The sequence below is a fragment of the Sus scrofa genome, chromosome 18, assembly GCF_054392235.1.
Source record: "Sus scrofa isolate SSC_HxYL_T2T_F1_AM1 chromosome 18, Sscrofa_HxYL_maternal_Yorkshire_Landrace_v2.0, whole genome shotgun sequence".
Taxonomy (NCBI): Eukaryota; Metazoa; Chordata; class Mammalia; order Artiodactyla; family Suidae; genus Sus; species Sus scrofa.
Window position 1 is genome coordinate 48,934,520 of NC_139400.1, and position 27,632 is coordinate 48,962,151.

Consider the following 27,632-nt stretch of genomic DNA (forward strand, 5'->3'; position numbering starts at 1 on the left):
AGCTGTCCAGGTTTCCCAGCAATACTTGCTGAAAAGACTGTCCTTTTCCCAGTTTATGTTCTTGCCTCCTTTGTCAAAGATTAATTGACCATAGCTGTCTGGGTTTATTTCTGGGTTCTCTATTCTGTTCCATTGGTCTGTCTGTCTGTTTTGGTACCAGTACCACACTGACTTGATGACTGTGGCTTTGTAATATTGCCTGAAGTCTGGAAGAGTTATGCCTCCTGCTTGGTTTTTGTTTCTCAGAATTGCTTTGGCAATTCTGGGTCTTTTGTGGTTCCATATAAATTTTTGGATTGTTTGTTCTCATACTATGAAAAATATCATAGGGAATTTGATAGGGATTGCATTGAATCTGTAGATTGCTTTGGGTACTAGTATGGCCATTTTTACAATATTAATTTTTCCAACCCAGGAGCATGGGATATCTTTCCATTTCTTTACATCTTCTTTAATTTCCTTGATTAATGTTTTACAGTTCTCAGCATATGTCTTTTACCTCCTTGGTCAGGTGTATTCCCAGGTATTTGACTTTTGGGGGTGCAATTTTATCAGGTATTGTATTTTTGTATTCCTTTTCTAATATTTAATTATTAGTATACAGAAATGTGACTGATTTCTGAATATTAATCTTATATCCTGCTACCTGACACCATAAGAATGGCCATCATTAATAAATCCACAAATAAATGCTGGAGGGGGTGTGGAGAAAAGGGAACCCTCCTGCATTCTTGGGAATGTGAGCTGGCACAACCACTACAGAGAACAGGATGGAGGTACCTTAGAAAACTATACATAGAAATACCATATGACCCAGCAATCCCACTCTTGGGCATATATTCAGACAAAACTTCCTTGAAAGAGACACATGCACCCACATGTTCATTGCAGCACTATTCACAATACCCAAGACATGGAAACAACCCAAATGTCCATCGACAGATGGTTAGATTAGGAAGATGTGGTATATATACACAATGGAATACTACTCAGCCATGAAAAAGAACAAAATAATGCCATTTGCAGCAACATGGATGGACCTAGAGACTCTCATACTGAGTGAAGTAAGTCAGAAAGACAAATACCATATGATATCACTTATATCTGGAATCTAATATATGGCACAAATGAACCTTTCCACAGAAAAGAAAATCATGGACTTGCAGAATAGACTTGTGGTTTCCAAGGGGGAGGGAGTGGGGTGGATGGAGTGCTTGGGGTTAATAGATGCAGACTATTGCTTTTGGAATGGATTAGCAATGAAATCCTGCTGTGTAGCACTGGAAACTATGTCACTTATGACGGAGCACAATAATGTGAGAAAAAAGAATGTAGACATGTATGCGTAACTGGGTCACCTTGTTGTACAGTAGAAAATTGACAAACACTGTAAACCAGCTATAATGGAAAAAATCATTATATAAAAACAAACAAAAATAAATATGAGATTGTGGGGAAAAAAAAAAACTTTTGGGCAGGTAACATAATTGTTTTCATCTTGTAGCTAGCTACAGAAGCAGAAATTAAGATCAGTTAAGAGCCTTGACCATAAAGACTTTGCCATTAAGTGGTGGAACCAGGATCTGAGGCTACCCAAGTCTTTTTGACTACTCACTCAGAGTTCATAAGTGACAGTGATAATTACTATTCTTATTAATACAATCCCAACCATTCTACTCTTTACTTTCTATTATCACAGAGTACATTTTTAGCTTTCCAAAGGTCAACTGTAGCTGTAATATTATCAACCTAAAAAAATGTGTACTCTAAATTTTTTTTTCTAATTTATTTTTACTATTTTGTCTAGGATATAAAATATAGCTTGATTTTTTTTTCTTCTGCTCTGCCAATCCTTCCACCCAATTTTAGAAAAATAGATTCAACTGAAAAAGCTTATCATTTTCAAAATCATGCTCATGACTTTGCTAAACTATAGCAGACAGGTTAAAAACATGTGCTTTGGTTGCAAAGAGACTCGGATCGCAATACTGGTTCTACCACTCACTGATTTCAGAAAGGTACTTAACTCTCAAAGCCTAAATTTCCCCATATGTAAATTTGGGGAATGAAAATAGAACCTTAATTACATTATAGGTCCATGTTTAAGATTAAATGAGATAATCCTTGTGAAAAACTTAAAAGAACACCTAGTACCTAGTAAATACCCCAATATTCTATTTTTGGTGCTATTATTTTTAGTGTAATGTTCTCCCATTTGTGTTCAAAAATGGATCTGAAATGACGTTTTTCTGGAAATGGTTTCTTCCAATGCAAAAAATAAGTTCAAGGGTCTCATTTCCAAGTATATTATTTCTTCGTAAATAAGAAACACAATAATGGCACCTGGTGGTCATATACCTCAACAATTCAAGGGATCTAAGATGTTTTTATTTATGTCCTCTGCCACCCAAAACTCCAGGTATGAACCCCCATTTTCCCCATTTTTGTTCTAAACTGCCTATTCAAAGGGGCAAAGAGTAAGAGCTTATAAACTACATATAATTATATAAATATAACAAAATATTCATGTCTTTTAGCAAGGCCACCTCAGTTCTCACTAACCCCTGAAGTAACACTTAAATTTAAGAATGCAGAGCAAATTAAAATGGCTGAACTGTTTTCTCTGGTGGAAAAGGAAAGGATTAGCTAATCTGAAGGTTTACTGCCATCACTCAGGCAGTCAAATGACTATTTCCCTGGCTTCTAGGTGATTGAAAAGCACATAAAAAATAGACTGGATACCACATAAAAATGGACTATATACCTATTTTTAAAATAGCTCTAGAAAAAAAGGCCTTTACTTGACACTTTTATTATGGTTTAAAGAAAAGGAAAACAGGATTTAGGTTAAAAAAAAAATCAAAACCAATCCTTTATATGATACCTTAGAAAACATGATAGCCATGTGACATCTGCTTAAAACCGCAATCTTTTCTATAATGGTGGCTACTACCACTGAAGGATCCTTACCAATTCTTGAGCATCCTGCTGCAGAGGCAGAAATGCTGCTTCCAGAATAGCAATCTGGTCGGCGCTAAGCTTTTGCCACAGCCCAATCAGCAGAATCACCAAATGGGTGGCACTTTTCAGCCTGGTGAATGACTGGAACAGATTGCCTTGGTTTTCCTCTACTGCATCTGCTAGAGCGATTACCTGCAGGAATTACAAACTTCAGTTAGGGATAATTTCACAATGCTTGAGCCCCCCAACAAATTACATTTGGCACATTCTTGTTTTTCTTTAAAACAACTTGATGAACTTTGTCTTCCACAAACACAAGCTATGTTGAGTAATAAAAGTTATCATTCATCTGCTCACTTCCTTCGTTAAAAAAAAAAATGCCCAAAGTAATTCCAAATCCATATGGCCAAGAGATGAAAATATCCACGAAAACTGCTTAATGGGGACCCTGTTCAATGTCCACTTCACCACTGATTCACCTTCTACAATATATGATAATATAAGTAACCTCTAATACAATTATTACAGTCTTTATTACCAGTCACAGAGATCGATCAATTTTAAAATTCTTATCAAATAACTGTATATGCCTTGTAATTTAAAATAATAACTCCAATATACCCTTTTTAGAAAATAACTTTCTGACTTTTATTTTTTATATGTTATTGGGATATCCAATATTTCTTTATCACATCCAAAAGGTAGATAATGTTCAAACATTTGACCAGTAATGTCATTTTTAACACAAATGTCAGGCACCAGCCCACTGGGACCTGAAAGAAAAAAATGTTCATGGTGTGTTAGCTTTACAATGCCAAATCTACTTAGGATAAAATTGGCAGTAGAATTGGCTTTTTTTTTTTTTTTTTTCATCCTCTTGAATAATCCTGTGGAAAAAAGGACTAAAGTAACAATTGGATAGAACATCCAAGACTGCCCATTGGTGTTTTATTTTATTTTAATGTCTTGGTGAATTTTGTGCTCATTAAAAGTAATGAACTGACTGGCCCAGAGGCTCAAGGCGTCTGACAGCCCCTAGAACAGGAAGAGCAAAATCCAGAGCAATGTGCGCTCCTTTCTACAAGTCCCTGCCAGCTTGAGGGACTAGAGCTCAGATGAGTTTCAGAAATCTAGTGCAGATGATCCATTTGGTGATATTTCATGGCTTACTGACACTGGCCCAAAGGGCCTATTAAAAAATCATCATTCAAACAAGTACAGTCTACAGCTGTTGTGGTCTCCCAAATTCCATGTAGGAGAGGGGCTGCAGGAGGGCAATCCTCAGAGTGTCTGGGAGATACTGGAAAAGAGATGTAGGTTAGAGAAAGGCAAAGTAAATGAAGTTGCCTGACAATGTCAGGCAAGCCAGGATTCTTTGCCACTTGGTTGAGGACTTGCAGGAGTTATGACAGGCAATCTCAATTCACAATTAGCTCTACAAGGAGCCCGGGGAGTTTGGACCAAGGTCAGCAACACAACAAAGTGCACTGCTTACTGCATGCCTACTACTGTGCTACTTTGCATTTGCATTCAAAAGTACATGATATCCTATAACCCATGCGTATCTTACAATTTGTTGGACAGGAAACATACATACAAAACCAATTAGTGGAAAGAAGCATTACTGTAATAATGTTCTAATTGTGCAGAACAGAAAGTAAGTGTGAAAGAAGCTAGCTAAGGGACAGATTACTATGGGCCAGAGTTAATATCCCTGGGGCCTCTTTTACTCAAATGAGCCTTGGAACTCATCCCTTCCCCATTACTTTAAGAAGTCCCCTCGAAGAGACAGAGAGGCCACTTTCCTTAAACCAAAACACCTGGAATCATCTGCTTCCTCCACCCAAACCATGATTACAACTGACTCCTGTTAAAGTCAAAGTTTATACTCTTTTTCTCCCTGTGAATGTTACCAATTAAGCCTCATTGTGGGGGCCACAGATGCTTTTGACACAGATGCTTATTGTCAATAAGACCAAATCATACAAAGATCAAGGTGATAAATATCCCCTGAGTGCCAGGTATGTGCAAGAATTTGCAGGAAGCACTATAGAGAACTCAGCAGAGATTTAATCTCTACCTTCAAAGAGTTCATACTGGAGAAAGCAAAATAGGTCAAGGAGGCGAACACTGACAATGTAGGGAAGACCCTATAGAGCATTAAGGAGGAAAATGCCACTAACATGATGATTATTATGTTAATAATAATCCCTCCAGTTAATTGAGCATGGACTGTATGCCAAGCAATCTGCTCTGTGCCAAACAGGTATCACTGCCTTCAATCCTCATGCCTCCTGGTTGGCAAGCTGGTTGGCAAGATCTGTATTTTATAGATGAGGCCTCTGAGGTTCGGCGGGAATGTGGCCAGTACTATACACAGGGCATGCCAGCTGAGCCTATGCTTAGAAGGGTTCCATGCTTTGTTTAATGCCCTGCTATCTCTCCTGAAATTCTTAATAATTTTATTTTTTAATTTGTGCTTTGTAAGTGAAGTCAGTAGGATAATGGAGCATGGACATGATCAGAAAAAATACACTCACTGACTCAGAATTATACACTCATATTCGTATTTAAAACTGGCACTGCACAACAGTAAGATTAATTGTAAGATTCATGCTAACAACCTAAAATTTTTATTTTTCCTTACTTGGAATGACATTAAATAATAAGTAAAAACACCACTAGAAAATGTGTGAGAGGCCACTGAAGAAAGGAGAGAGCTTTATATTTTAACCACTGTTTTGACAGCACTTTCTTATATCTTTTAGCAAAGGCCCTGCATTTTCATTTTGCGTTGGGAACTGCAAATTAAGGATTCAAACTTGGAGTTTCTCCCTCTAAAGTCTGTATGCGTCCTGAAGCACCTTATGGAAGTGCTTAACTACGAGTGAGTGTGAGTGTGGAAGGAAAAAGAATGGGCTCAGATAGCTCCTACCAGCTGAGGAGAAAGATTATTCAAAATTTTTTATTGAAGCATAGTTAATTTACAACATTATGTTTTATACATATGTTATATATATAACTGAGTAAAAGTATACATAATACATACATATTATTTATATATATTTTTTCAGATTCTTTCCAATCTTTCCGAGTATAGTTCCTAGCGCTATACAAGTCCTTGCTGTTTATCTATTTTACATATAGTGGTGTGTATATGTTAATTCCAAACTCCTAATTTGTCTTCTCCCCGATTATTCATTTGTCAGGAATTTTGTGATCCAGCTGTTGAACATGGCCGTTACTAAAAATTATAGAAACTTAAATGTTCATGAAAACAAAGGTAATAAATACTCAAAACTCACTATTTCCTAATTATTTTACTATTATCTAAGTCCTTGAGGTTATTTATGCCTATTGCATCTATATGCTGGAAACACTCTGCAGTGGGAGGCTACTGCCCATCTCTTCCTGACTCACCCTAGAAGTGACCTCACCCTAGAAGTTTGAAATCAACCATGGTGGATATTTACACCATGCAAATCATTGAATGTTATAAAGTTAGGCTTCCCACCCACCCTGTTCCTCCCCGAAAACCAGTTATTAACTATTTACCGCCATGCCACTGAGAAGAGGCACCTCAAATTTGTCCTTAAGAATAGATACCAAGTAAGGGGGCTTCTAAAGGGAAGGAAACAGCCTGAGCAGATGCACTAAAGCACAAAAGCACAGAGTTCCCTTTGTGGCTCAGTGGTAATGAACCCCACTAAAATCCATAAGGACAACAGGTTCAATCCCTGGGCCTGGTCAGTGGGTTAAGGATCTGGTGTTGCTGTGAGCTGTGGTATAGGTCACAGACATGGCTTGGATCTGGAATTACTATGGCTGTGACGTAGGTCGGCAGCTGTGGCTCCGACTGGACCCTTAGTCTGGGAACTTCCGTATGCCGCGGGTGCGGCCCTAAAAAGACAAAAAAGAAAAAAAGCACAAACACAAAGGCTTCCTTTTCAGGAAGGAGCAAACATTCCAGTTTGGGAAGAGCATTTGATGAAACAAAAAAGGTCATCTGGGCAACTGTTGCAGAGGAAGCAACTTGTCAAGGTGAAGAGTGTGTACGTAATGCTCCAGGTACTGGGGAGCCACAGAGTACTCTGAGTGTGGGTGTTTTCTGATGGAGGCTGTGCTCTAAGCAGCCATTGGATCATTGCAAATATTCGGGGCATTTAATGGGACTTCAGCAAGGCTTTTATGCACGTTCCTCACTATCAAGGGAAAATTCTTACTAAGTGTAACAGCATGTCAGTTCGTGGACCCACCCAACTTGCTAAACACAGCTGTGGTGGAAGAATGACTTCTTAGTGAGACAGCAGCCCAAGCCACAGGATCTTTCCTGAGCAAGACCCAAAATACATCAATCTGGGAGAAGTACCGTTTCTCTAAGTTTCAGTCTCACTGGATCTGGATATATTTCTGTGTCATTGTGGAAAGACTCTGCTATCCCCAAATGGTCACAGAAATTGGAAAGAAGTGGGATAAACAATTCCTTATGTAAATTACCCCCAAGGAAAATCTTCCTGACCTACTGGCCAACATGAAATACTAAACAGAGCTCCGTGTTCTCAATTTAGCTTTTCACGTAACAGCCAAGTTTACTTTGTTCTCCATGAGAGCCAAATGAATTTAGCAGAATTAACATAGTAAAAAAGGATGGAAAAACTAGACCCATCAAGATTTAGATCTGTCTGACCAAGGCCTAGAGGATCTCGCAGCTCACCTGGAACTGAGAAATGAGGCCAACCAGCTGCTAGGGCTTAACAAGGGAGAGTGATTTTTCAGTGTTCCTCACTGGCTGTACAAGACGTGTGTTCCCTGGCGCTCAACAGAAAGGGAGGGGTTTAGGAAACAATAAATGCTAATGATTGCAAGCACGATGTGTCGAAGGCCTTTGTTTTGCTTTTTCAAATTAAGGGGTTCCAAATAAAATGGAGACCCCAAAGGACATCTCTGTCCAACTGCCATATCAGTTGATGCCAAAGTAATGAGACAGAGGCCCGGGGAGCTGCTTGCAGGAAAATGCTCAACTCATAAAGTGAGTGTGAAATTAATCCCAAATACTTCCAGCTGCCAAGATAGGCTCTAAAATTGGTTACAGGAAAGCAGCAGCAGCAACAGCAGAGTAGACATGAATCATACTATGTGAACATGGACATGTCCAATTTCTTCACCTAAACTTACCACTGAACTTACCATTGAATCTGCCTCCAAATCTCATGTGCGGCATACAGAACCCCATTACATTGCTGTATGGCTGTCATTTACTGAGCCCCAACTGTGGGACAGGCACTGGGCTAGTGCTATTATCCCCAGATCATCATTTGGTCGTCATTACTACCCTCTGAGATAGAAATCATTGATCCCCTTGGCTCCCACTTCCAGATGGGGAAACAGAAGCTTAGAGCTGGGACGAGCATAATGCCCCCATGAGCACACTGCCTGTGGTCATGAACTAGGGTGGGGAAGGGCAGGGATTGCAATCCTGCCTTCTGATTCCCCACTGGGTACCCTTTCTTCTGCACTGGCACACAAATGTACACAGTTGGCCCCATTAAATAACCCAGTGGGTTTTTATCTTGATAATCAAAGATACTGAGGAAAAACACCACTAATGTATTGCGTCCATAACAGGTATATATGTGCTTTAATTATGTTTTCTCATTGTTGGGGCTTTTAACATAGGTCGAAATTTCCAGGTTGGTTTCTGTGCAGTTACAGTATAAAGGAAATTAGTTCATAATTTATAAAGGATGGGAAGTTAACATAGTAAGTTTTTTTCTTTTAAGAAAAGTAATTTTATTATGGTCCATATAACTCAGAATTATGAAGGCTTTAGAAAACAGCTTTTTGTAGGCCTGCTCCTTTAATGAAGCTACTTCTTAAAAAGGGATGATTGATTTATTTCCTATAAATCACAGATTACAATGTTTTCAGTGGTCTAAGCATATTGACGATATGTAGTAATAATTGTCAACATTGACTGGGGGCTTCCTGGGAGCCAGACACTGTGCTAACCTAGTTATAGGGATTCTCTCATCTCACTCTCAAAACAATTCTATGATGTGGATACTAGTATTACCCCCATTTTGAAAAAATAAACAGAATTAAAGAAAGGGTCAAGCAATTAGTAAGTGACGGAGCCAGAATTCACATCCAAGCAGTCTGACCCAAGAAATGTCACCAAGTAACACTGCTTGATTAATTTTCTGCCTGTACATCAGTTTCATCATAGGCAATACGTGGAACAAATTCTATCAGAAGTTCCCCAAAGGGAGGTTTCAACTTTGCTGGCCTTCCAATACCCCATACAAGTTAAGATAGGTTTATTTTAATAAAAGGCCAGCATAGATGAATGAGCAGAGGAGATGGAGTTCCTATGATATGGATGAGTTTACACACCCCCAGGGCAGAATGCAACAGGCTGTGCTGGAACAAGGAGCCAAGGAGACAGAGCTTCCAGTCCTGGCTTCCCTACTAAACAGCTTTGGGTCAGTGTTCAATGTACCTCCCTTTTCAGGGCTCTAGTTTCATCAGCATTAAAATGAAGAGGTGAGAAATATCTTTACCATCCAACATAGCTGTTAAGTGTCAGATGCAAAAACTTTTAAATTACTTTTAGATGATCCATGCCTCTTCTTCCCCTCTATTCGTACACATACTGAGCTTCTCATTTAATGTCTATTGTTTTGGAGTTTTTACTCTATAAAATAATAAGAAGAACATTTTTCTTTGATTAATTCATAGAAATATGAAAATTCAATGAGAGAGGTAAAAAGATGAACAACATCAAGCATTGGCAAGGATGTGGAGAAATCGGAACGCCTGTACATTGCTAGTGGGAATATAATATGGTACAGTCACTCTTGAAAACAATTTGGCAATTCCTCAAAAAGTTAAACATTGAGTTACCATATGACCCAGCAATTCCACTTGTAAATTTATGCCTGAGAGAAATGAAAATATCTGTCCACTCAAAAACTTATTCACAAATGTTTACAGAAGTACTATTTATAACAGCCTAAGTATAGAAACAACTCAAATGTCCATCAACTGATGAATGGATAAATTAAATGTGGCATATCTGTATAATGGAATATTATTCAGCCATAAAAAGAAATGGAGTACTTATACATGCTACTACACAGATAAACCTTAAAAACATTAAGTTAAAGAAGTAATTACAACCAGTCTTTTTTTGAGATTGGCTTCTATTATTTATATTGTATTATTCCATTTATATGAAATGTCCAGAACAGACAAATCTCTAAACACAGTAAGCAAACTGATGGTTGTTCAGGGCTGCGGGTAGGTAGTGGGCAGAAGGGAATGGAAAGTGACTGCTGATGAGTGTGAAGTTTCTTTTAGGGAGGATGAAATGTCCTAAATAGATTGCAGTGATGGTTGCACAACCTTGTGAATATACTAAAAATCATTAAGTTGCACACTTTAAGTGGGTGAATTGTATGTACATAAATTATATCTCAATAAAGCTATTTAAAATAATGAGAGGGGAGTTTCCGTCGTGGTGCAGCGGAAATGAATCTGACTATGAACCATGAGGTTGTGGGTTGGATCCCTGGCCTTGCTCAGTGGGTTAAGGATCCTGCATTGCCGTGAGCTGTGGTGTAGACCAGCAGCTACAGCTCCAGTTAAACCCCTAGCCTGGGAATCTTGATATGCCATGGGTGAGGCCCTAAAAAGACAAAAGACAAAATAATAATAAGAAGAAGAAGTTTAATTAGGTTTCAGAGTAAAACATGAGACTGCATTTCAAATACATTAGTAAAAGCTATGTAAGTTCCAGGTATTAAATTCCCTTTCTGACTTTTTTAGCAATTCTATGCAAACACATGCGCAGACACACAACTTTGCTTGATGTGACTTCTAGAAATCCTCTGAGGTTTGTTAATCAGGGAACTAGACATTGTTTGATTTTCTTCTGTACCTTACTGAAAATGCTAGTAAATTTGGTGATCTGAATAAACTGTTTATAAAGTTACACTAGGAGAAGGCAGAAGGAAAATAAAACTCATATTTGGCCCAGAAAATTCCAGGGTAAAAAGAGCAATTGATAGGTTCCCAACATGCCCTAAATTTTCCAGTACTTGGTATACAGTGGGTGTCCCATAAATGCCAGCTGAATTGCTGAACCTCAAAGTCAGTCCACCTAAAAATCCAGCACAAAACTAGTAGCCATGCGAAACTACCCCTTAAATCCTAGACACACTCAATCAGGCACTGTCAGGCTCCAATCTGAATGGAACTCAAGTGATGTCACATGGAAACAACAGGCCTACCTCAATATATCTGTCATCTATGTTTTAAAAAAACTCTCCAGTTCACCTTTAGCCACAGTTGCCTAATGCTAAGCTATAACACAGTTCTAATGACTGCTGAAATGAATTTATTCTTCACATGGCTGCTTTTTGGTTAGAAAGACAGTTTAAATCTAGGGGAGCGTTGGAAGCAGGCAAGAAATAGGGCATGCTTCATACTCAACTACGTTATTTGTGATGGCATTTGCTGCAGATTCCAACATGGCAAAGGCCTTGCAATAAGGAAGAAGAAAAAGTTTTACCAGGTCTAAACTTTTATTTGACTGAAAAGATACAATTTGTATCCAAAAGAATTATTATTTTCCCAAAACAATGAAATAATGTTCAACATGAAAAGAGAAAGGGTATGATTGAAATGCCAGACAAGCATATAAGAAGTGTTTCATTATCTCTGTGTTGAATCTTTAGCTAGATAAAAGAGAATTCTGGGTTTTTACTTCAGAGGTATACCAAGAATCTAATTCTTAGTTACTTTTGCTACTATGTTATCTTTTATAAATAGGATGGGGGACTGGATTACATTCTATTCCACCTCACATGAGGTAAAAAGCTAAAATTCCCCTATAATCTGCATTTAGCTGAAACTTCTAAACCAAACCCAGGACTAGAATACATTTTTAACCACGCAACCATTTTGGGTAGCTATTAAAACAGAGAAGGTGTATCCATTCAGTAAAAAACTTCAATTGCACAAATTTTCTTCATAAAAAGGGATCTGCTAATTGCCTACATCACCTGACACTTTGGAACAGCAAGGTATGATCATTGTGACTCTTTGAAGCCATGATGGTTTTTCTGGTTTAGGATTACAATTTTCCTTGACACCAATCTACACTTGCCAAATGCCTTGAGAATTCATATAAAACTAGTTTTAGAAAAACAAATTATTCCTCAGAAATTTCTTTATAATATATACTGTAGAATCCTTTTTTTTTTTCCTTTTTAATGTTCTGCCCAGAACAATATAAAAGGTAGGCAGTACTAGAATATAAACTTTGGCTGGAACTTTTAAAATATATACCATTGATACATAAAAAATGTTAAATGAGAAAGATAATAAATCATTTACAAATGACATAGAGACAAATTTTACCATTTCTGCAAAGTTTATTCACCAAGTAGAGATGTAACTTAATCAGCAGAAGGGAAACTAACTCCAATGCTTGGATTATATAATGCTAAAAATACAACTGACCTAAAACCTGATTACTATTCCTACCCCTCTCCATACACACCATGTGACCAAATTTTTAACCCTTTCCACAAAATTATCTACTTACAGCCAAGTGAAACCCCAATTTAAAAAATAATAATTCATGGACTCAAGCTGTAAAAAGAAGAATGAATGTTCTCTGGACCACAGTTGCTCATTGAACAGGTCGCTGTTAAAGCTGGAATCTATGGTTGGCAATGTCAGAGCTCATTTTTCAAACCCTGGAGAATGCCACAGTTACCACTGCCCAAAAACAACATCCACGCGGTCTGATCTGAATAGTTTCTAAGTTTAGAACGTTTCAGGCCGCATTCTTACATGAAGAAATGTCAGTCATTATGTAGCCCCCACACAGCCTTGAGTGCCATCTCCAGAGAAGAGAAAGGATGGCTAGATAGTCAGTTGGCAGGTGTTCTAAGAGCATCCCTTAGCAAATGCTCAGACACGTTATTATGTGTGATCAACTAAGGCATGATGATAATCCACTCAAAGGCAAAAAGAGAGACTGGAGACTCCAGCTGTGCCAATGATGTTATTGATCACTTCCCTGGTTCCAGAATTTGAGAAGTGAATGTGACATGTTCACAATCAAGTGAAATGGTTGAGGGTTGAGTTTTTTTCTTTCTATGAATCTTCTTTTAAAGCATCTGGTTTCTCAAAGAGTCTGTTTCTCTTGAACACCTGTGGTTTTTAATTATTTTATCTTTTTTGGATAAAACAATTATACCACTACTATCTGGTAGTACTTTGGCAAGACATATAAAGGCCTATTTAACTCAGACTACACAGAAATAATACAAAAGGCAATGAATGGAGCTGTCTGGTTTCATATAAAGTGAAACTTAAGTAAACTGTGAGCATTTCTATAATTATAGGCTATAGGGGCATGATAGCTGCAAGTGGCTTTGCTGAAGATATGTTGTGCCTGATTTCTGCTATTCTGTAAACCTCTCCAGGTCAGAGACTATTTTATTAGTTTGCTGTACCCTTTCCATAGCCTCTGACTCAGAGCAAGCACTCAATGCATGTTTATTGTATTGAAGTAAATTAAAAAGCCTAAAAACTCAGTAGCACAAGAGTGTCCATGAAGGTGGCATTTTATAGGTGTACTACTTGGGCAATGGACGTCCATCCCTATATTCCAGGTGAACAAGAGTAAAGCCTGCCATTTTTGCAAAGATTTTATAGGATGTGTTATTTATTAGGTCTACCACAGATAGTAAATAATTAGGCTCTAAATTCACACCTTCCACACATAATATTACACCACAGTGAATTAATAAATTCATTTAAGTCTTTGCTGCTAAGTTTATGTGCTGAGTATTATAAAGTCTGTAATTTAAAATACCTCATCATAGACAAGGTTCTATGATATAAGCATGTGAATCAGCTTAAGCTACCCTCTAAGAGCAGCTTCTCAACCTCCTCGTTAATGACATTTGGGGTCCGGTGATTCTTTGATGTGGGGGTGTCCTGAGCACTGCTGGAAGTTTAGTAGCATCCCTGGACTCTACATACTAGATGTCAATAGCACCTTTCGCCTAGTGGTGACAACCAAAAATGTCCTCGGACATTGCCAAATGTCTCCCTGGGGCAGAAGGACCCTGGTTGAGAATCACTGCTCTAGAGTCCTCAAAACAGCCATCCCAATCAGAACCAAAGCTCACAAGCCAGAGGGGTCTACTACAGGCACTTAGGCTATTGGTGTCTCTAGTAACACTGGAGACCATAAATGAATGTCAGAAAATAGTTTTGATTGGTATAACAAGAAGTATGATAATCAGCATTTGGGATGCTAAAAACAGATTCGTTAACAAAATTAATGGTATTCAAGATGGACTGGTGGTATGGGATTGACACATGCACACTACTGTGTACAGAATGACTGGCCCAACAGGGACCTGCTGTATAGCACCAGGAAATCTATCCAATATTCTGTGATAACCTATATGGGAAAATAATTTGAAAAAGAATGGATGTGTATATATGTGTAACTGAATCACTTTGTTATACAGCAGAAATTATCAAAATATTATAAATCAACTGTACTTCAGTAAAACTTTAAAACATGAAAAAAGAGAAGTGAATTAGCTGAATATTTTTACACTCATACTTGGCATGAACAGAATATAAGAATCCAGGAAGACCCTGAAAGGAAACGGTCCAAGTCTTGAGCCTAAATGATCCTGTGTCCTGCCCTTGGGGCAGAAGATTTCTAACTATGCGGTGCCCACTATGAGGGTAAATGGACCCTGCCTTTGATGACTGTCCTATCTGCCTCAAGTGAACCTTTCCAAAAAGGTGACGTGCTAGTACCTGAAAGACACAGAGGTGAGCCTTCCCCCAACCTACAGTATGAATGAATTGTTCCATGCTTATAAACGTTTATTTAATAAATGTCTTCATATGCAGCTAAATTTTACATAAGACTTAGTTTCACTATAACCAGGAGGAAAGGTTGTGGAAAAATAGCTCATTCTTATTCATCTCAAGCTTTTTGATGGCTATCATTAATTACTGAAAAAAGATGTAAGAGTTATGCATGACCATATTGGCAAAGGTAGTGTGCAGTGTCAAGTCTGTGCTAAGTGATGGGGATAAATGTGATTTAAGAGCTGCCTGCAAAGAACTAACAAATATATTAATAAAAACAACAGCTGCTGCTTACTCTGAGTCCACTATGTGCCAGGCACAATCCTGAGAATTCCATGTATATTATTTCTAAACCTTTCAACAACCTCTCTAGGCAATTATTATTTTTGACCGATGAAGGAAACAAGGTTTAGAGAAGTTAACTTGTTCGAAATCACCCAGCAGCTTCTATATTCAAACCAAAATCATCTAAAACTTCCAAAGTCCATGCATTTCCTGGCGTACAACACTGTGTTCTTAGACACATGCGCATCCACGCACACACACACAGACGCAGACATACACGTATGCTAGATGATAAGTCTATGCAAATGATTGTTGGGTTTTTTTTTTAATTGCTGTACCAACAGCTTACAGAAGTTCCAGAGCCAGGGATTGAATCTGAGCTGCAGCTGCGGCAACCCTGTTTCCTTTAACTCACTGCGCCAGACTGGGGAGCGAACCTGAGCCTCCTAGAGACCAAGACACTGCAATTGGATTCAGAACCCACCGTGCCACAGTGGGAACACAAATTATTGGGTTAATATGAGAAAAATCTATGAACGAGCCCTCCCCAGCAAGAGAGGTGAGTTGCTGGGGCTGAAGGCCCCACAGATTCCTTTGTCCGTCTTTTAAATAAATGCCATTTGATTGTCTGAATGCCTTTGGCTCAAAAGAGCCCTCCTAAGTCTTGAACATCACTTATTGCCTTACACATCTCCGTTACCTGCCTGCCCTGTAGCCATTAGAGTTTGAAACCCCCGCAATAATCATAAACTTTTTAAACACAAACAACTACAAAAAGGTATGGAAAAGTAGAAATCGGCTGCACCACAAATGATTCAACCTAAATCTGAGATCTGATCTTGTCCCACTCCTCACTGTGGTTTGACCCTCAGAGTCCCCTAATCTCTTTAAGCTTCATTTTTCTCCTCTGTAAAAGGGAACATTTGCTATGAAGAGCAAATGATATACAACATAAATGTGTTTGTCACGACAGCAACGCATAGTCAGCACTCATTAGAGCTTAGAAGTATTATTATTACTATTGTTCCCCTGGCTAAACATCTGATCAACATATTTTTTACTAAAATAAAACAAAAGGAAAAACCATTACACATCTGAAGATAATAACAACTCTCCCCTTTGCCTTCTATGTCTAGCTTACACAATCCCAATAATTTCAGCATCTCTTCATACATATTTACATGATTTACCAAAGTATGTAGCATTATCTTACACTCTCAAAGCACCCTATTTATGTCCCCTTCCACTACATTCATCATATTTGGAATTACTTGTTTCATACCTTTTTTTTTTTTTTTGGCCTTTTTAGGGCTGCACCCATAGCACATGGAGGTTCCCAGGCTCTAGGGGTCGAATCGGAGCTATAGCTGCCGGCCTACGCCACAGCCACAGCAACACCAGATCTGAGCTGGGTCTGTGACCTACACCACACAGCTCAGGGCAACGCTGGATCCTTAACCCACTGAGTGAGGCCAGGAATCAAATCTGCATCATCGTGGATCCTAGTCGGGTTCGTTAACTGCTAACTGCCGAGCCACGAAGGGAATTCCTTGTTTGATACTTTTAAGTTCTGTGAGAGTATGGATTGTGTTTTGTCTTATAATATCACTGTGTCCCCAGCACTTAGTACAGGCCCTAACACACAGCAAGGATCCACAAATATCTGTTCAAATGAACTAAAATAAATTCCTTCTGGTACATCCTGGAAGGGTAGCATATTGGCTTAATACTACTACCAGAAGCTTCTCTCAGAAGCAGAGCTAAGACCTAGCATACCAGTTGCAATGCCCATCAAATAGCATGTTCCCTTGATTCTATAATGTACTTTGCTCATTACAACCTCTCCTCTGTCCCCCACACCCATTTTAATGCTTCTAAAATCTGGATGCTTTATCTTCTCATGTCTGTGTTCATTTTCATGTTAGTTTTACTTTTTTCTTCAATAGTGTTCAACTCAAATAATGTGCCTTAAAATCAACAGCTTAGAATCTGTTAAATTTGGGTTTTGTTTGGTATTTTCTCTAGAATTACATCTCCCAATGCCAAATTTTTCATCCTGTTGGCAGAAAACAACTGTTCCAAGAGGGCTCCCTGGCTGTCCTTTGTGGGGCACTCTCTTGTTCTGTCCCAGAAGTCCCCCCAACCTGCCCAGCACTTCCTAGGGGGGACCTACGGTAGGTCAAACATGAGTTCTTTCACATGATCTCCATAGCAAAATTGTGCTCTAGAATTGCTAGATTCACTTTGGCCATGATGAAACTGAGATCCTGAAAGGTTTAGAAGATGGTCTACAAACATGCAGCCAGATTCAAATCCAGTCACAAAGCCTATGTTTCTCCATTACAAACACAGTGGAGTGTGTTTCTGAAGAACTATAGCTCTGTGGAGCTAGGAAATTCACTTCTGTTTTGTAGATAGGTTCATTTGTGCCATGTTATAAAAATCTTTTTTTTTTGGCATTTCTTGGGCCGCTCCTGCGGCACATGGAGGTTCCCAGGCTAGGGGTCGAATTGGAGCTGTAGCTGCCAGCCTATGCCAGAGCCACAGCAACGCAGGATCCGAGCTGTGTCTGCAACCTACACCACAGTGCATGGCAACACCAGATCCTTAACCCACTGAACAAGGCCAGGGATCGAACCCGCAACCTCATGGTTCCTAGTCGGATTCATTAACCACTGCGCCACGATGGGAACTCCATATAAAAATAATTTTAATGACTACTTTCAATGTGATCTTAAACTATGAAACTAGCCAAAGATAGTAATTAAAAAAAAAAACCCTACAAACACATGCAAGTAAAGGTAGCATGCATTAAAATGAGATTTTTTTTGAAAGGATTATATTTGATCAGATAAGTGGTCCCTCTAAATCCAACACATACTTTTTTTCCTTCTAAGTAGCTGAAATAGACTAGAAAAGGAAGGTAGTATCTGATGATAGAGGTATGGGTTTACAAGCTGGTTTTTAAAATAACTCACTTTCCAGTTTACTTAACTAAATCAAACAGGTGTCACAGTTTAAATCAGAATCCTCCAATTGAGTCCATTTACCAGAAATCTGAATCCATTTTCAGAGAATAACAAGAGAAAAAAGATTATTATCACAGCAGTAACTGGTTCACACAGACACTTTTTGTTTAAATTCTTGGTATTCATAACCCAAAGTGTGATAACAAGTTGAATTTGAATTAAACAACAGATATCACACCAAATCATCCAGAGAAAAAATTTTTCATCTGGGGATCAAATGCCATCTTGGCACTTTCAGGGTGTGCACGAGATGGGAAAGCTTACAGTTTAGCTCGTGAACCCTCAGGAAATAGTTCTTTGTTTCAGTTCTCTAGCGTTTTATTCTGCAGCCACCATTTTAAGTCTCCTTAGAAAAGTAAGGTGTAGTCATCTTTAGAAAAATTATGGCTCAATGACTGGAAAACAATTTTAGGAAAGGTTGGACATGTGGGGAACTGCTCACCACAAAACTTTCAGGCTCTCAGAAATCCATTCTGGCCAGAATGCCAGAAAGATAAGCTGACCACTCACATCTTAGTTTACGAATTCAGGCGAGTTAGAGTGTTTCTCTGGTTTTATAACAGCTTTTGCCTGGACAGAGAGAGGGGTAATATGACAGTCTTGGTCACCAACACTACTTTGATAAGGTATTAAGTATCCAAGTTTTCCCTCCACTTACTGAAGAAAAAATGCAGATTCAATTTCAGCAACGAAGTGTTAGAGTCAGCTTCATTTTTAAAAAAGGAGGGAGGTGGGTTGGGACCAAATCTCTAGACCAATCTTCTACTAGTTGACTCTTCTTCCAATCAAATTTAATATCTTTCAAGAAGAGAAATCTTAACTAGGAATATCCACAAAGTTTTCCATAATGTTCTAGACCAAAAGTTTTTCAATAGTTTGTCATTATGGGAATTTCAACTGGTTGTTTTGACTTAAAGAAGTCTATCCTGAATGTTGTAAGGTATCTCAGAGATGTTCACCACTCATATATATTATCAATCAGTAGTAATGGTCTGCTAAAAATCAAGGAAACTCCATTCCCTAACATGAAACTACTTATCTAGAGGTATGATAAATTTCTTTTCTCTGAAGAGAAACTCTAAAATGAATGAGACCAAGCAGAGAAGAATTTAGCAATTAAATTTGGAGGGTTAGATTATTAGATGTTTACTACATCAGGCGAGAGTGATTTATTTACAGGTCTCCATTCCCTGGGTTGTATTTTTTTTTTTCAAGAACAAGGACTACATCCTTATCTAAAGCTCATCACACTGTAAACATTCAATACATTCACCTGAATTCAACTGAACTGAATTTGAAATTACATTCAAAATCATCTAGTTTAGGCCCCTTATTTTTATACATATATAAAAAATGCTAAGGCCCAGAAATGTTCAATGACTTGCCTAAAATCATATAGAAGGTTAGTATTAGAATCAACACATCAGGGAGTTCCCATCGTGGCACAGTGGTTAACAAATCTGACTAGGAACCATGAGGTTGCGGGTTCCATCCCTGGCCTTGTTCAGTGGGTTAAGGATCTGGCGTTGCCATGAGCTGTGGTGAAGGTTGCAGACGTGGCTCGGATCCTGAGTTGCTGTGGCTCTGACGTAGGCCAGTGGCTACAGCTCCGATTAGACCCCTAGCCTGGGAACTTCCAAGTGCCTCAGGAGCGGCCCTAGAAAAGGCAAAAAGACCAAAAAAAAAAAAAGAATCAGCACATCAATATCCTGCTTTAAGGATTTTACTTGCACCGCCTAATCAACTATTCACAACAATCTTTCAAATCAAGTGGGGCAAGAGCCTATGTCCTCATTTTATGCAGGAAAAATACAAAATGCCAAGGTCACATGGAAGGTTTAAAAGCATATCAGACTGAGAACTCCATGTCTTAGCTTTTATTTCTAAGGCATAGAGGATTTAAAACATGCCATTCTTTACCAACAAGCAACAAGCTAGGAAGGGGAAGAGAATCTAGTTCACGTGTTCAAGATGAGATGGCCCAGAAGGAGGAAACACAGACGTTGCATAAAAAGAAACTAATATAAGGGGAACAGGTGCAGACGGCTGGAGGAAGGAGGAAATCCTGAAGCTGGTAGTGGTAGGTCTCTCCATAAAGCAAGATCATAGTCTGGCTTTGTTTCGATTTTCTGTTTTCTCAGAAAATTAGTAGTTTTCTTCACTAATACAGTTTTATAATTTGTATATCTGATTTCTGTGTATTTTACAGTCTATCACATCTCTGACATTGATGATTATTTTCCTGTGATCACTAGGCTTTCATACTGGGACATTAAGTTGAGATGCTATCCTTAGAGGAGAGCCTGAGCTCTACCACAACCCTTTGTCAGGCTGGGTATAAGGTGTTTCCTTACAGTTCAGAACAACATAATACATAAAGGGCAGAGACCAAGACAGATCACCTGGCCGTTTTGGCCATAGTTATTAGGGTAAAGGGGACAAAAATGTGGGCATGGGATAAAAGAGGAAAAGAAATGGCCCAGATCACTTCTTCAATCTGTCTAAAGATGTGAGATGTGGTGGAAAGAACAAAGGCTTTTGACTTAACCATCTGAGTCCCAGTTTTGCTATTTAACTCAAGCAAGCCATTCTATTTTCTCAACGATTCTCATTTTCCTAATATAAAATGTAGCAAAGCAATACTAACTTGCCTCATGGAGTTCTTATAAGGGCCAATTAAAATAATGTATGTAATACCTTTTAGTAAACTGTGAGATACAATATATATGTTAGCTGTCATTATACTAGAGGAATAAGGGACTTCACAACTCCAGATATTTTTAATTAATATTCTCCAAACTGAGGCTTACTATTCAACTAATTTACAAGGAAAATTATAAAATCAGTAGCTTATCTAGAAAAAAAAATAGCATATGGAACAAATTACTGTTTAAGAAATGGGGATATCAAGGAATTACAATGAATTGTTGGCATCTTCCCTTAAACAAAGAATACTATTTAAGAGTAAAGATTTGCCAGATTATACAGGAATAAAGAGGGCATTCAATAGTCACAAGATGAGGATCAAAGATGAGTTTCAATATCAAAAAATTTTACAGAAAAAAACTTTTGCTTTCTGTAACACTGGTATTGAATTACAATATTTACAATGATATAATTATTGGCTTGGGACATTCAGATGATGAAGACATTGGGTAAGACTACCCAACAAATCACACACTCTATTTGTACTCAGCAAAAGGCATTATTGGCTAAGACAGTGAAGCTTGGTTTCTTGGTTGGTGAGAGCCCCTGTGAATATCAACTCTGGTCTCAAACAGCTGGAGAGAATTTTTTTTTTTTTTTTTTAAAAAACCTCCCCCTGAGAATTCCCATTTTTGCCTGAATGGATACCTGGGCCACCTTGGAATAAGCAATAGGCTTGCTGCACAAAAAGAGAAATTACTGAGAAAAAAAAAAAGTGGAATTTTTTTCAGCATATATTTAACAACAACAATAACAACAAGAAGAAGCTGGCTTCTAACTTGGGTAAGGGAAGAACAGGATCTTTGTCCCCCAAACTTCACAATTTTGAAACAAACCTATGCCTTAAAATCCACACATTCAAAAGTGAGGTAAGGATTGTTGAATATGTAAAAATATGAAATGACAGTATGGGAGGAGCATATTCACTTCGAAGAATGATTCTTTTTTTCTTTCCTTTTTCTCTTTTATTTTTAGGGCCACATCTGCAGCATATGCAAGTTCCCAAGCTAGGTGTCAAAACAGAGTTGCAGCTGCCAGCCTATGCCATAGCCACAGCAATGTGGGATCTAAGCCACATCTGCAACCTACACTGTGGCTTAACCCACTGAGCAAGGCCAGGGATTGAACCCAAATCCTCTAAGACACTAGGTCAGGTTCTTAATCCACTGAGCCACAATAGGAACTCCGTAAAGAATGATTCTTAATAGAATCCCTTTTATGTTCAGCAATTCCCTAAGTGCACTAAAAACAGAATTTGCTCTAACCAAATTTCATTTCTTCACAGCTTCCTGAATAGGAGATTCTCTGACTGTGGCTCCCTCACTCCAGCACTTCCTTTCCCAGGGGCTCTCTCTAGAGCTGTCCCTGAGACACATCTTTGAGGAGACCATTTATATATAGCCCATTCAGATATTACAAATTTGAGGTACTGTGATGGAACATTTATTCTAAGATTGCTCCTGACTGTAAGCTAAAAAATGATTTAGCCTAGATGATTTAGACCGAGAGAGTAAAAAAAAAAAAAAACAAAAAAACCTCTGCTCCAGACTCAACTTTGGCAGAGTTTTAAACAGCAAGGTTAAATTATGTCCCTAAATTTTGGAGACGATAGAGACCACTTTGGTTGTTCCCTCACCATACCAATACCACCCCCAAAGAGCATAAAAAAAAAGATTAATTTCTAAAGTTAGGAAATCAGGCTTCAACCCACCATTGTGTGGTCATAAGAATCATACCCAACTATTCATGAGTCATGAGGCACTGGATTCAATCAGTGAATAAATTCATCCTTTTTCCAGTGGCTATCTCCACTGTAGCAAAGAACTGGCAAAAATGAACAATTTGGGTAAAGTGAGTCAATGGTCTTCTTAAGGTTCACACCTAATCAACTATTTAATTTTGGATTTGAACGTATTCACTAATTTGACCATATCTTCTCACTCATGCCAAGGTTGTTATTCATTACATCATACCTTGTCCACCTTATAAAGACACAGGAGACAAATTCCTTTCAAACCTTGGTATTGGGAAAGTTAATCTGCTATGAAAAAACTAAGTTATAATGAAAATAAACAAGCAAACAAAAATAAACTTAAACAAGAAAGAAAAGTGTCCTCTGTTTCTTTAAAATATTAAGAATCTTTAAAGTGGTTGTGATCCCAACTCTGCATTGTTTAAAGATAAATCTGTGGTCCATGTCTAGCGATAATAGGAGTATTTTACATATATTTCAGACTCTGTTTGAGACGTATTGAGAAATCTACTTTGACTTAATCTACTTTTCTCTAGATTTTCCTGAGAGCTACTGGGCTGACTCTACTGATTAACAACAACTTCTTGCTGAATTTAAGTGGCTTATGCCAGGCTGAGCAGAACAAAAACAGTCTCAATTCAGCTAAATTAGTAAATATTTAAGTCTCAGTCTAAGTCGTCTTGTTTCAGAACTTTTCCTCCATATCACCTTAATATTAATGCTGGTAATGTTGATCATTTACAAGGTGCCTGATACTTTGCCTCTAAAAGAAGGTTCTTGTCTTTAAAAGTTTAAAGGTAACACTCAGTAAAAGTATGAGATCAAACTAGCATCTATTATACCAAAGGAAATATCACATGGTATCAAATTCAGTGGTAAACTTCAAAGTGTTTCCTAGAAATGATCTTGAGCTTAATAATGAAGTCTGGAGTTCTTAATAAAGACTGACTCAAGGGTGGAGAAACCAAACTGATTCTGTCAAAGAAGACTGGAGGAGATTTCAGGTAAGGTACATATGCCAATGAAGTGAATCTGTATCTTCACAGGCCAATGGCACCGTGTTTTCAGAGACTAATGAAGAGGGCAATGTGAAAAAAACCAAAAGTTATGATAGAAAGTTCTGGAAATTCAATTATGGCTACAAAGAATCAAATCAAAGACTTGAGCTTGGTAACTCCAAAGTCCAAGAAGGGTGCCCAGTTTTTCCACCTTGGGCCAGGTCAATACGGAGTGTAACTACTTTTCTTTGTAGAGTGTAAGGGTTTTCTGCTCAAGGTCAAGGACCAAATTATTTTAAGAAAGGCTATCAATTATCAAATATTTCTGTCTATGATTAAGATATTTCCCAGAGGAAACTAAGGGTGTTTATTCTTCATGTAGAATTCATGACTTACTCAAGCTATGAGATTAAAATGTGGAGTTCCCGTGATGGCGCAGTGAACCATGAGGTTGCGGGTTCGATCCCTGCCCTTGCTCAGTGGGTTAATGATCCGGCGTTGCCGTGAGCTGTGGTGTAGGTTGCAGACGCGGCTTGGATCCTGCGTTGCTGTGGCTCTGGCATAGGCTGGCAGCTACAGCTCCGATTAGACCCCCTAGCCTGGGAACCTCCATATGCCATGGGAGCGGCCCAAGAAATGGCAAAAAGACAAAAAAAAAAAAAAAAAGAGAGAGATTAAAATGTAAAACTGCCCCTTCCCCTGATTTCAATATAGAAGCTAGCTTACTAATCCATAATTAAACAGGGATAAATAACATAATTTTATCCAAAAGAAATGAACAAATCCCATTTCCAATCCAGAAAAGCTTGGAAACAGAAATGGTAAAGTGTGTACGGCCCAAGCAACAAGAGGGTCTTAACCTCTGAAAGCCACCAAAGTACTAATGCTTTAAATCCCCACATTTCTGCCAAAGTCTATAGAACCTGGAAAGACAGAGGTTTAATACCATATAATCTCAACTGAACTGGAAATAATGTGGTTTCTAACATAGTTTCAGCAGACAAATTTAAGGCTGACTAACTCTTAAATTGAAAGAAACATTTTCTAAAATTAGTAATTAGAAGAGGGAAAAGACCAGTATAATTAGAAGCTCTAAAACTTACTACTAAACATAATATTATTTCCAGGATATCCCTTTTTGTCTCAATTATACAATTGTATTTTCTATTTTCAGCCATCCTTCATGGCATCTCATCTATGTCATTAGTTAAATTTTAAAAATAGGCCACCATGGCTTTTGGAAACAGGGCCATTTTTTTTATCTGGATTTAAAAAGAAGAAAGAGTTACAATCACAGAAACAATCACAGTGGGATACATGAGCATCAGTGATGGGCTTTTTCTTGCATCCATGGCAACACAGTAGTCCACCAACAGGAAGAACCCCCCTCTGCCATTCAGTAAGCACCGGAACATAACTAGAAGTTTTCCCATTTCCCTAACTCTTAATCTCTTGGTCTCGATGATATCACTTATAACTGGAATCTAATATACAGCACAAATGAACATTTCCACAGAAAAGAAAATCACAGACTTATGACTGCCCGGGGGAAGAGAGAAGGAGCAGGAGGGATCAGGAGCTTTGGTTAAGGGATGCAAACTACTGCTCTCGGAATGGGTTTACAATGACATCCTGCCGTGTAGCACTGAGAACTATGTCTAGATACTTATACCACAACACAACAATAGGAGGAAAAAGTATGTATACATGTATGTGTAACTTGGTTCCCATGCTGTACAGTGGAAAAATAAATAAATAAATAAAAATTTTTACAAAGTGAGGGCAAATCATACTCGTCCTCTCCCTTCAAGAAAATATGAGAGGAGCTCCCGTCATGGCACAGCAGAAACGAATCCAACTAGGAACCATGAGGTTGTGGGTTCGGTCCCTGACCTCACTCAGTGGGTTAAGGAACCCGTGTTGCCTTGAGCTGTGGTGTAGGTCACAGACGCGGCTCGGATCTGGCATTGCTCTGATTAGACCCCTAGCCTGGGAACCTCCATATGCCACAGGTGCGCCCCCCCCCCAAAAAAAAGAAAAGAAAAGAAAATATGAGAATTGAGAAGACATTTGTTTTTTCAAGAATGCTGAATTCTGTGAGAGAAAAATCACAATTTAGTATCAGCCTTTACTTACTCCTACTTATTTTACCTGCTCTAGTTCACTACCATCTACTACTCCAAATGCTGTTTCATATATTTACATAATAGGTCAAGATATTGACATTAATAAGCCAATTTTCCAAAAAAAAAGTGTCCCAACCTACAAGGTTCATTTTACTCCCAACAGTGTCAACTGGCTCAAAACCTCAATATCACATTTAACTCACAATTCCTCCTTGATCCACTTTATTAAGTAGGACACCCCCCCACCCAAGTACTTTCAACATGTCTTTGAAATATCTCCTTGTATTTATTCCCTCCTCTCCATGCCAGCCATCATTAACCTCCTCAAATCACCTCTAGGTTACTGAAACAGACTTCAGTTAAATTGAAAAGGGGGGCAAAGTTCACTTGGATTACACTACCCAAAGAGAGCAATTATTAATATTTCGGGAGATATCTTTTCAGACGACTCTTTCTCAAGCTAGCTATAGATGTATAGATATATACACAACTCTCTGTGAATGGGATCATCTTTTAGATATTAGATGCTTAATTAAATCAAAATTATACAATAAACATCATACCACATAATTTAATTCTAAAATATCATTTCTGTCCTCATATTTCCTAACTGATCTGTTCCTATCTTCATTTTATGGAGAAAGAAATGCATGTTGAAGTTATCAGTCTGGCTCATGCTATAGAGTAATTTAACAACAATATGCAAAGCCTTTCCAATCTTGCCAGTGTTTATCTTACCTAACCACAATTTTGGTATTCTCCTGTATCACCCTTTTCATCACAAATAATTTTGTCCATTAACAATCTCCCAGACTCCTCAAGGATTTTCCACTACCATACATTAACTTCTATTCTTCCTTCTGACTATATAGGTTTTTCTTATGTCCTCACAAATCTGTGCCCTTCCCTCAAAATTAAACACAAATCTCACTTTCATTTATACATTCAGTACTCATTCATTCAACTTATATTTACTATGCATCTACTATGCCTCAGGACTAAAGATTCAGAGTTAAACAATGCACACACCAAACTGCCCCTAAGCAATTTACCACTAATGGCCAAGAAAGACAACTAAACAACTAATGACACAAAAATATGATAAACAGGTCAAGATATATGACAGAGAACTTTGTGGCACCATGAGAAAAAACTCCTCCGTGAAGCTTTGACAAGACATCCTAGCCCATCTGTCTCCTCTCAGACCAGAATTCCTCTGCCACTTATGTTACCTCTGCTATTCATTTTGAAACTTGGTCTGTGCTCTCTTACACTGTAATTTACCTTTGAGTTACAAAGATCCTTCCTCAATTTAAACAGTCAAGTTCCTTACAATTGAAGAAATCACTTTATCCTCCTTTTGAGTTCCTAGAAATTAGTATGGAGCATTGCACAAAATAAGCAATAGTGTATTGTTACTGCTGCTGCTAACACTGCGAAATAAGAATTTGGCTGTGACTAGTAACTGCGTGCTTCTAATAAAAATTTAGAAGAATGTTTAATATTTAAAGCCATTCTTCTTATTTCTACGTTGTTTCTAGAGTTTAGAGTTTAGGTAACTCTCTACTGAGACTTTCCTCTCAACTAAGCATTATAACCACAGGAAAACAAGGCTGTGACTCCTCCTGCTGCTTTGAAACATGCAGGGCTCCAAGTCAACAAGCTTGGCACCCAGTGGGCTGAAATTCTTCAAAAAAAGACAAATGCTTGCTACATTGTATAGCCATACCCTGAACCAAACCTGATTGGTTTTCTCTATAGCATTGATTTCAGGCATGTCAATTATTAGGAGAGGGACAGTAAAGTAACATTATTAATCAAGAATAAATTATGGGAGTTCCCATCGTGGCGCAGTGGT

General features: G+C 38.2%; 1 protein-coding gene across 30 annotated transcripts in view; it reads right to left on the bottom strand.

Annotated features, from left to right (window-relative positions):
* BBS9 (Bardet-Biedl syndrome 9) overlaps positions 1 to 27,632 on the bottom strand; it is a 444,711-nt gene that overhangs the window by 74,311 nt on the left and 342,768 nt on the right. For all 30 annotated transcript variants that reach the window (XR_014834269.1, XR_014834283.1, XR_014834268.1 and 27 more), the window contains one exon: positions 2,971 to 3,153. Coding sequence is in view for 13 of the 30 variants with exons in the window: in XM_085005856.1 (XP_084861982.1) it covers positions 2,971 to 3,153 (183 nt within the window). In the remaining 17 variants the exon portion in view is untranslated. The remainder of the gene's footprint in view (positions 1 to 2,970; positions 3,154 to 27,632) is intronic.